At 38.9% G+C, this 11494-nt stretch overlaps 1 protein-coding gene across 5 annotated transcripts in view; it reads right to left on the bottom strand.

The window, feature by feature from the left end:
* Positions 1-2827: 2827 nt before the first annotated feature.
* PAN3 (poly(A) specific ribonuclease subunit PAN3) overlaps positions 2828-11494 on the bottom strand; it is an 81375-nt gene continuing 72708 nt past the window's right edge. For all 5 annotated transcript variants that reach the window (XM_065050877.1, XM_065050891.1, XM_065050884.1 and 2 more), the window contains 3 exons: positions 9627-9691; positions 8782-8920; positions 2828-5775 (listed from right to left, as the gene is read on the bottom strand). In XM_065050877.1, the coding sequence (XP_064906949.1) occupies positions 5635-5775; positions 8782-8920; positions 9627-9691 (345 nt within the window). In that variant the 3' untranslated portion in view covers positions 2828-5634. The remainder of the gene's footprint in view (positions 5776-8781; positions 8921-9626; positions 9692-11494) is intronic.

The raw sequence follows: 11494 nt of genomic DNA, 5'->3' as shown, positions 1-11494 counted from the left end.
CCCACAGAGTTCTGCCAAATGAATTAATAATCCAATATAGGAGACTGCTGCAGCAGGTGATTCAGCATTGGGCAGCATTAACATCTGGCAAACAATCCATCCCATGGGCCAGTTTTGTGAGCAAAGGAGAATATGGAATATTTGCATGGAAGGCACATTTTGCACACAGCAAAGCAGGTATGGTGAGGGACACTTGTACTGCTCCCTGTGTGAGTGACATCCTCTAGATTCAGCATATCAAAGAAGTGTTTATTGCTGTCTAAAAGCAAAAATTCAATTCTGTCTCTAGGAGAGACAAGGTTTCAGGCTGGGAGAAGACAGAGCAGCCCATTGACAAGTATCCATTCAACTGCCCCCCATGCCCAGTCACTTCCGCAGTTAAAATCATAGAATTGTTTTGGTTGGAAAAGATCTTTCATCCATCACATCCAACCATCAACGTAACACTGCTGAGTCCACCACTAAACCACGTCCCTAGGAACCTCACCTATGTGTCATTTAAACACCTCCAACGTTCCCTGGGCAGCCTGTTCCAACACCTGACAACCCTTTCTGTGAAGATGTTTTTCCAAATATCCAATCTAAACCTCCCCTGGTGCAACTTGAGGCCATTCCCTCTTGTCCTATCACTTGTTACTTGGAAAAAGAAACCAACACCCACCTCACTACAATCTCTTTCCAGGTAGCTGTAGACAGTGATAAGGTCTCCCATCAGTCTCCTTTTCTCCAGGTTAAACAGCCCCAGTTCCCTCAGCTGCCCCTCATCAGACTTGTGCTCCATGCCCCTCACCAGCTTAATCACCCTCCTCTGCACTCCCTCTAGCACCTCAATGTCTTTCTTGTAGTGAGGGGCCCAAAACTGAACACAGGATTCGAGGTGCGACCTCACCAGTGCCGAGTACAGTGGCACAATCACTTCCCCGGTCCTGCTGGCCACACTGTTCCTGATACAAGCCAGGATGCTGTTGGCCTTTTTGACAACCTGGGCATGCTGCTGGCTCATGTTCAGCCACTGTCAACCACCAAAACCCAGGTCCTTTTCTGCCAGGCAGCTTTCCAGCCACTCTTCCCCAAGCCTGTGGCGCTACCTGGGGTTGCTGTGACTCAGCTGCAGGACCCAGCACTTGGCCTTGTTGAGTCTCACGCAATTTGCCTCAGCCCAACAACCCAGCTGGTCCAGATCCCTCTGTATGGCCATCCTTCCCTCCAGCAGATCAACAATCCCACCCAACTTGGTGTCATCTGCAAATTTACTGTGGCTGCACCCAATCCCCACATCCAGATCATTGATAAAGAGATTAAACAGAAATGGCCCCCATATTGAGCCCTGAGGAACACCACTCACAGTGAGTCACCAACTGGACTTGACTCTGTTCACCACAACTCTTTGGGCCCAGCCATCCAACCAGTTCTTCACCCCATCCAAGCCATGATCAGCCAAGGTCTGGTACAGATAAAAGGACAGCAAACAGGGCTAAAGTGTCCTCAACACCACTTTGTTTGTTAAGACAAATCACTGGCTTGTGCAGCCTGGAGGAGACTGAGGGGAGACCACATCATGGTCTACAGCTTCCTCACAAGGGGAGGAGGGGCAGGCGCTGAATGCTTCTCTCTGGTGACCAATGACAGAACCTGAGGGAATGGCAGGAAGATGTGCCAGGGGAGGTTTAGGTTGGATATTAGGAAAAGGTTCTTCACCCAGAGGGTGGTGGAGCACTGGAACAGGCTCCCCAGGGAAGTGTCACAGCCTGACAGTGTTCAAGAACAGACTGGACAACACCCTCAGACACATGGTATGAATTTTGGGGCTGTCCTCTGCAGGGACAGGAGTTGGACTCCATGATCCTGTGGGTTCCTTCAAACTCAGGGCATTCTATGATTCTATGAGCAAAGCCTGTTCTGAACCAACTGTGACATGAGTTAGCAGCTTAGGCCTGATAGATGCTTTCTCTAGAGAACCTCCACATCCCACCCTATCCATCAGAAGCTGGACATGCTGCCTCCAGAGACCTTCAGTTGAGTGCTCTCTGCTATACAGTATTTTATTAACTAAGGGGACCTCCAAGCCGCACTGCGGTAAACTACACACAAATGCTGGAAGGCAGCAGAGATAAAACTTTCCCTAGGGAGACAGAAGGTAATGGGATCACCTAGTGCCACAGGGGTTGTGTAGCTGTTGTTGCACATTGCTAATAAGGAAACTGGATACAAGGTAAGTGCATCAATCATTGCAGCTTATATAATAACTTTTCTAAAACACTGCAATTTAAGGGATAATGACTTAACTTTAAATGTACACATGGAATATTGTCAGTTTCACAGATATTGCACAAAATCTCACATTACATAAGCGTGGTCAGGATTGGATGGGTATAGAAGACTTACCCCACCAGTAAACCATCTCCCCTTTGTTGGTTAACAACACAAAAATAATTCTGGGGAAGGAAGCTGTCATGACTCCACATGCAAATTCTCAGAAAAATTTAGGTACTTTTTTATTGGGCAAAAAGCTCAATAAACAAAGTAAGGGTACTTAAACAGAGTTTTCAAAATTAGGGCTTGTCTAGCAAAGCAGACCTGATCGAACAGAAGTAGATGGGACTCGAGAGTTAGGGAAATGTGTACTTGTAGAACTCTAGTCAAGAATATCTATCTGATTTTGGGTATCTGATATATTGTAAGCGGCAAGCATGAAACACACTTTGTGACTCATGATTGTTTAAACTCTGCCTTGCAGACAGAAATACAACAGAAAGAAACAACTCCAGCAAAGCTGAAAAGCCCTGTATCCAACTTCAGAACTTCACATTGTCAAAATAAGGCCATGTTATTTCTGGTATTCTTTATTAAAAATACTGCTGTACACATGAAGAATGAAAACAGGATTAAAGATGAGTAACACATTGGGATCATGACATTAGAACTTAACATACTGGTGCTTTTTAGGGGAAGCAGTTGACACCTGAATTACTGAAACAAGGGAAATCAAAAATACATAGGTACCCTCAACAAAATATTTACAATATAGTAAATACAGCAACAGAATTTAAAACAGGTACAAAAATTAAAATTACTAACATCAGATGATTTCAAAGGTTGTCCCTTCTGTGCTTTTAGCTGTAAAAACTAGGAAGGTCAGAATTAAATTTCCCATCTGGGAGGGCACATCCTGGTGGCTCTTCTTCTCAAATACAGACACACAAATCTTCCTATGAATGGATCAAACTACAACTTTAGGACAACCTTCTAAATGGAATTAAAACGGGGTAGAAGGGCTCTCCCCAAAAAAACACCTAAGCTGAGCTTCAGACTGTTCAAATCATTCCCAAATACGGACCAAATGAAATAAATAAAAACAAAGCTCAACTTGTTTTTTATTTTATGTATTTACCTGACACCAAATATTTTCTGGCTGACATACATATGAAAACTTATTAGCTGTCTACCTTTTTATTTTTAAACCAAGTCCTGAGGTTTCTAGGGGCTGAAGCAAACTGACATTATGCAAATACAGACAAGTTTGCAATTTAGACATGTCTTGCAGAGGGTGGTTTGCTGGTCTAAAAAGGATGAGAATTCAAGCCCTATTTTACCCCTGCCTACACTTCCACAAAATATTGGTCCACAAATTAAATTCTCAAAGGTTCCCAAACCCCACAACTGAACAGATGATCCCCTTTCATTTTCAAAGAAAACAATACTGGAAAAAACCTCAGCCCGCTTATAAATTAAGCATTTCATATTTCTTCTAGAATACAAGTACTTCTTTTTTGTACAAAAGAATTACAATATGATTTGTCAAAAAACATATAAAAGACAGCTGCTCTTCCTCAAATACATGAGCTAATGATAAAAGACTGTTTTGCATGTTCACTTCCCAAAGTTCCTGTTCCTTTTATATTAAAAAGAACATTCTGGCAACTGTTATCGTTTGAATATTAAACATTATGTTCCTTTTAAAATTCATTCGATCAAATGTGACAATAATCGATTTTTAAACTCAACAACTGATGCTACCTAATGTGGATTTAACCACATTTTCTAAAATGTGTAAAGCACGTCCCTAGTCTTCAAAGCTTTCGATGTGAAGAGAGTTGCTTTTTTCTTGATGCAAGTCTCAAGGCAGAGAATCATTTTAAAGCTTATAAAAGTGGACAGAGAAATATTAAAAACTTCTCTGAAAACTACAAATATTGAGAATTATTAAAATTGATGTCAGTAACATCAGTTGCAAGTGCTTAGAGTCTGTCCTGACCTTTTGAGTTTCCACATTTTCTTCATGGTGAGCACCCAGTGCTATTAAAACATTCAGTGCTGGGAAAGGGTAGATACAGTCTTCACTACTGCTTTAAGAAAGGAAATTCCTACATATTTGGCAGTCTTCAGTATCAAAGTGTAGGTGTTTAACTAGAAATCCCATGAATACCCAGGTTTGGAGACAACTGCATGTCCAAATATTAGAAAGGTAATTGAGGAGGAAATTCCATACTTTCGAGACTGAATTACTTCAGGAATATTCATGTGTTGAGTATTATCAAAAGTAATATTACTTTGGGCTAAGCAGTGACTGCAAAGGCACAGCAGATCATTATCCCTCCAGATTCAGGCTGTAAAACTTGAAAAGCTCTTGATGCCAGACAACTGCTGTGTTTAGTTAATCTTCTTTTAACAGTGTCTTTGTATCTGTATCCAGTGTAGCGTACCATAATAAAGCTGTGGTTCAAAGAACAGAACTTTATACAAAAATTATACTGTAAATAACCTAAAGTAATACACTCCTGAAACTTCAGGCATTTAAACAATTTCTTTAAAAAAAAATCTATTAAAAAAATTGCATAAATGTAAATGCTTCTGACTAGCAGGAAAACGTACAAACAGTTCTTAAAAGGCGCTGGTTGTGTTTAGAGCAAGTTTGATATGCTCCTTAAATTATAGATGTTTCCCATTATGCTATTTTTGTCACTTTGCTTAGACAAAGTTCAAATCAAATGACGGGGGACTTTCCTTCTTTGTCAATTCACTGATACTTCACTTGACTGGTTTTAAAAAGTTTTGTCTTCTCACATTTCTTTGAGCTAACAGTGGGTGGCATACAGAGCTTGCATACAACACACTTTTACAAAGGTTACAAACTAAACGGTCATTGATAGAACACAATTTCTATTAAATTATTTACCTGGTCCTTTATGCTATTCTGGGTGCAAATAATATAAAAAATGAATAAATTTTGCTATATCCTCAGTGACAAAAATGTATCCCAGAAATGTCCTTGCAAAGAGTTTCCCTTAAGTATACAATGTGGCAAAACTTCAGAGATCAGAAAAGTCTTAAAAAAATTAAAATTAGTGCATATACAAGTGGAAAAAATAAAAGCAGGAACATCATGCACCTGATGTGTTCCTTAATCTAAAATAAATTCTTCACAGATAAAGCCTCCAATGGCAGCCTTAGCTCTAGGATAAGTGAAACATTCTTCCCTTCAAGTAACAGTGTACCTGACTGAAGTGCAAGCAGCTTTGCTCATCTCCTGTTTGTTTCCCAAATGTGAAATGAGATGACAACAACAATTCAGCTGTAGTGCAATTTGCTATTGGTTAAGTTCCTCAGCAATGTCCTGCATGCTTTCAGCAAATACTACAACTGACCATTTGCGGCTGCAATCAGTTCTTGAAAAGTATTTTCAAAGCAGCGTTTTAAATCGCTGTAAGTTACCACAAGTACACTCTTCTCATCTCTGGAAATGAGGCTTATTTTTTCTGGCACACCAGCATCTAACTGTAACAAGAATGCAAAAGATAAAATAAAAGAAGTGTGAAAGAAATGGCAAAACATTTCCCCAATAACAAAAGCAATCAATTTTTTGGCAAGTACACTGTTGTGGTGCAGTTCAAATCTGCTAACGCCACAGAAAGGAAGGATCCAACTTGCACCACAACAATGTACTTGCCAAAAAATCGAGACATTTTGGTCTTAACCTGATGGACATTCCAGACCTTTGGACTAGGTTACCATTGTTTTCTTCCCTTTACATAAAGCTAATAATCCTGCAATGCTACCTTCCTCTGTCTAGAAAGCCTAGCAAAATTTCCATATAGCTCCTGATGAACAAAACCACTTTTGACATTACATTTTGCACATAAGATCCACAAGCCTCCATGTAGGTAAATTACTTGCCCACTGTAAAATGAAATAATGGATGGACCAGCCCAAGGTACTCTGAAAACTGGTAGAAATCCAAACCTCACATTTTTGGCAGTACTGGAAACAAACTAGTTCATAAGCTATACAGTACATTTCATCCCTTACTCAAAATAAAAACCCCCAAACAAAACAAAAAAACCCCACCCACAACAATAATAAAAACCCAAAACATCACCATAACAACACACCCCAGAAGATTACCTATTTATTATCCATAAACAAATAGATAACTTGGGGTTAAGGTCTGGTCCACATTTTTTTCTGTTTTGTTCTGACTTCTCAAATTCAATATTAAACACCTGTATGTTACACTATGCACTCCAAATACTAATTTGGAACAGAGGAATATCCTACTATATGTGCTGAAGTCGCTTCCAACACTACATCTTATGTTCTCCTGTTTCCAAGAAATGTTCATCAATGGAGAATTGTCAGACTCCCTTATACTCCGTTTTAGTCAATATATTGATATATCCAAATGCCTGACACTACAAACTTTCTTGTTCCAATATAGAAGGTGGGGAAGAAAAAAGTGGGATATGACATCATTAAGACAAACTTTGGAAATACAACCCCAGTAGGATTAAATGTATTATAATGTTGTATGGAGTAGCAGAAGAAATTAAATTTGTCACTAAGAGGTTCCATTAGTTGCTGTCTGGAGCAACACAGTAAGTTAAAAATTTCTTGTATTTGTCTTTTAAAATCAACTTCTCAACATAACCTTAAAAGCTGGAACCTGCTATATTTAAAGTTCCTTTGTGAATCACTTCAGAAAGACAACAGCAAGCCAATTAGCTTTTAATTCTTGTAAAGTAGAACAAACCCACCAGTCTCTTCCAACATCCATTACAAAATATTATCATGATCAGGGTGTTTGTGAAATATTGTCTACTGTTTCCATTAGCATCATACAAGAAATCAGTGAATTAATTAATGTAGGATATGGAAGATCTGTATCAAGAAAACCACACAGCTACCTAGAAACATCAATATTTATGGCTTTCTCTCCCCCATGAAGGCATAAATCAATATCTCAGCTGAAAACATCCCCAAAACATCACACTGGAAAAAAGATATTTTTTTTAAAGTAGATTAATTAATTAATGATTTTGAAGGGTAGCAGGAGAGCCCCAATAACCACTTCTACTAGTGCACACAGCGGTTTCAGAAGTATTTTTTAGAGTGTATTTCCAAAGTAAGCTACATAAACTTCACATTTTTTTTGTGTGCTGAGCCCACAACCACAGAAGAGAAGAGCCTCTGTTTAAAAACGTAAGCCATGAACATTTATAGAACAAGGCATTCTTTGACACCATCTCTTACCTGACCTACGAATTCAGGACTGTCCCCTCTTGCTACAGTACTGTACGGGTCACTGCTTTCAAATCATGATGGCATTTCACTGCCTATTTGAATATCAACATGCTTTCTTTTTGATTTAGCCTCAATCCCTTTAATGTCCTTTTTAAAGTGATTACAGACACCAACCAGAAAGATAAAAAGGAGGTTAAAGAAATGCACAGTAGTGGTCTAACAGGAGGTCAAAAGCCCAAACTATTTAGAAGAAGATATAACTGTAGTTAAGTCAGTTGTTACATGTCAAAAGTTCTGAATATATTCATTTTCTTCTGGAAGAGAAAGCTGGCTATCCTAATCCTAGAAAGAAAATACTAGCCGCTGAAACTGCATACTGTCAGTGTCTGCATCACCGTTCTCTACAGAGTGAGTGAAACAGTGAGTGGAATGACCAAGCAGCTTAAAAAAAGCAAGAAATAGCATCTTAGTCTCCTATGAATTAAGTTTAGCAAAACAACAAAGTAAGTTGAAAGCTGATCTGTTTAAAAAAAAAAATAATCACCAAGTACTTTTTTATTTATGGAGCAAGACAAGTTGTACAACTACTGAAGATCTTGTGGTCTCTCACACATCTCCCACTATTAATCAGGGGAGCGCTCAGCTAAAATTTTGCTAATGGTGCAGCTCTTGCAAAACTGCAAATAGCTTTGTTAAATTAGCCTTGGAAAACAAAGAGCTAGAGAGGCTAGGGAAGTTATCGGAAGTGGACTCAACATTAAGTCACAGAAATTTTCTAGCACTGTTCTAGAAGGTAAGGATTTTGCACAAATTTCTATTGCAGTTTCCCTCCTGTCTCCTTCTCCATTCAGCAGAGTTTAGGAATGGATCCTCTTGCCTTATGACCATCTTCTGTGATAACCTCCCCCAGTTAAAAGGGTTTTATGGATCCTTTATGCTGTGTTGAAAGACCAGAGTAGCATAAAGGGACCAGCATTGCTTATCCACAGTACCCAATGCATTCTAGCATGAAAAGTTATTGTATCTCATGCTACATTACTGAATTCTAAGTTTTAATACTAATACACTAAGTTTATTTAAAATATCCATAAGTGTTTGAGTATTAGCTAAGTGAATACATTGTTTTCATCCAAAACAGAGGGAAAATAACCAGTTAAATCAACAGAATTAACCTACCAATGCTAACTTTCTTTAAAATAATATTCTACTTCAAAGCAAGTTAACCCAAACAAATTTTTAGAAGCTAACCCAAGTACAGTGTACCTTGTTAAGACATGAGATAATGTGACTGAGGTCAATCCAAGGAGTACCCGCTTCTGTCACCTGATGGAAAAGGTGATCTCGAAAGAGCTTTAGTAAATACCTGTCTCCAGTTTCTGACCACGTTGGGTCCTTCTGAAACCTGGTGTAAGACAAAGGTTCATATTAAAGCTCAGAAAGTTAATAAAAATCAAAACCCACAGATATACATGACTCTTCAATGTAAACTGAGCAGTCTTACTGCTCTGCTAAGCTACCTGTTACAATTTGCAACTAAACAGCAGTCTCCCCTCTGCCACAAACAGAAGATTAAGATATCCAGAGTTTCTCAGCTGCTGAAGTACCTGAGGCTGATGCCTAACAGAGGCCCACAGAAAAGTAAAGGAAGCAAGTTACCTTCAACAAGTTTAACATGTAAATGGTAGAAACCAGCATTGCAAACACAACTCCAAGTCTATTCAATAGGATGGAAAACAGATCATGAACACTTCATTTCTATGTAGTAGTTCATTAAGAAAAAAATCTAGGTTAAAACCAATATTTACATTGTTTGCTACAGTTAAAGCAAACTATGGATGTCCTCAAAAACTACTGTCACTCACAAGAGACTGCTAAGAGAAACTCTACTAAAAAAACTGAGGCAACTTTGGCACATTTACTTGCAGTCTTCTCCTTTATTTAAAATTTTGGTCAAAGTTGCTTATCTTAACTTCTGAAGGCTTCTTAAATACCCATTTCTTCAAGAGCAAACATAGCGAAATTGTTTAGCTTAAATTTATGAGAGAAGAAACTTTGCATTGCAAACTGGGCTTTACATCATCTACACCATGAAAACAAGAATTTCTTACTCTGGCCTCTCATTGATTGTTCCCAATTTTGCTAGAAGCCTAAACAACCTTCCATTTTGCACCTCCTGGAAAACAAGGAAAAGGTTATTAAACGTCTGAAATACAAAACTAAGATACTTATTTGCAAAAGATCTACAGTAGTAAACACTATTAATTACAATTATTTATTTATTGTAAGAAGACGGTAATTTTTTCAGAAAGATATCAAATGCATTATATAGTGTATCAGTAGCCCAATGCTCATTTTAGCACTTCATATTCAAATTATAATGTGGAAATTTAACAGCTAACACCACCTTTCTGCCCCAGCAGGAACTGGATCAGGCAATCTATTTTTTTGTGGAAACATAAGTCTAGTCTCTTGCCAACCTATACCTACAGGTATGATAAAATAAGTTAAACTAGAAAAATATGGTAATATATTTACACACAGCTATCAACACCTATAGAAGTATATAGTATAATACCTTATTTCAGCTGAAGATGAGAAGGAACAAAATCGACCAGATTTTTCAGAAATGCTTTGTAAGCCATTATTAGTAAACATTTAGCAACAATAACAGACCAACATTCAAATTACAATTGATTCCAAACTTAATTTTGAAACAAGCTTTTCAAAAAAAAGCTAGAATTTAAGTCTTAGCATAAATTCTGAGTCCATCAATGACAAAACAATGAGAATAAGCTCACACAAAACACAGAAAATTAGAATTACACACGCTTAGAATACATGCAATTAAAATGGATTTCATATGTTTTTTCTCATCACTTAGGACACAGGAAAAAGAGTTACATCCTAGCTTACATTAGACTGTGGATTAATCTTTTGTTTAAGTAAAAGCTGCACAAAGTTGGCAGGGAAAAGGTTATCTCCTGATATTATTCATATTCTCCAACATTATTCGTGCTAAGCTGCATCTCATTCCATGAACGATCATATTGATTTCAAATTAATTCAGTCTGGAGTAGATTAGTGTGCACAGTAAAGTAGGTCAAGGTGATGATAGCTTGACCTCAGACAACCTATGGGTTGTAAGACTTCTATTACCAGTCTAAAAAACACATAGCACAGCTTGTACCACAATTCATAGAATCATAGAATAGTTTGAGTTGGAAGGGATCTTCAAAGTTCATTGAGTCCAACACCCCTGCCATGAGCAGGGACATCTTCAACTAGATCAGGTTGCTCAGAGCCCCACCCAGCCTGGCCTTGAATGTCTCCAGGGATGGGGCACCTACCACCTCTCTGAGCAACCTGGGCCAGTGTTTCACCATCCTTATTGTAAAAAAATTCTTCCTCATGTCTAGCCCAAATCTCCCCTCCTTTAGTTTAAAACCATTACCCCTTGTCCTATCGCAACAGGCCCTGCTAAAATGTCTGTCCCCATCTCTCTTGGAGGCCCCTTTTAAGTACCGAAAGGCCACACACTAAAGTATTCTCTTCTCTAGGCTGAACAACCCCAACTCTCTCAGCCTGTCCTCATAGAAGAGCTGTTCCAGTCCTCTGATCATTTCTGTGGTTTCTCTGGCCCCTCTCCAACAGGTCCATGTCTTTCCTGTACTGAGGGCTCCAGAGCGTGACACAAGACTCCAGGTGGGGTCTCACCAGAGGGGCAGAATCACCTCCCTCAACTTGCTGGCCACACTCCTTTTGATGCAGCCCAGGGTATGACTGGCTTTCTGGGCTGTAAGTGCACATAAACTAATTCTAGCTACACTTACAGACTGACAGGGAAGACTTACCTTGTTCAGTTAGCAGAGCTGAATACAACCTGCAAATAATATTTTGGAATGCAGCCAAATACACAAATGCCAAACCCACATCTGTATGAATGCCACTGCCTTGCAGATTCCCAGTCAATGGTGAC

The sequence above is a fragment of the Columba livia genome, chromosome 1, assembly GCF_036013475.1.
Source record: "Columba livia isolate bColLiv1 breed racing homer chromosome 1, bColLiv1.pat.W.v2, whole genome shotgun sequence".
Taxonomy (NCBI): Eukaryota; Metazoa; Chordata; class Aves; order Columbiformes; family Columbidae; genus Columba; species Columba livia.
Note: the sequence above shows the minus strand (reverse complement) of the source record. Positions and strands in the feature narration are given on the sequence as shown.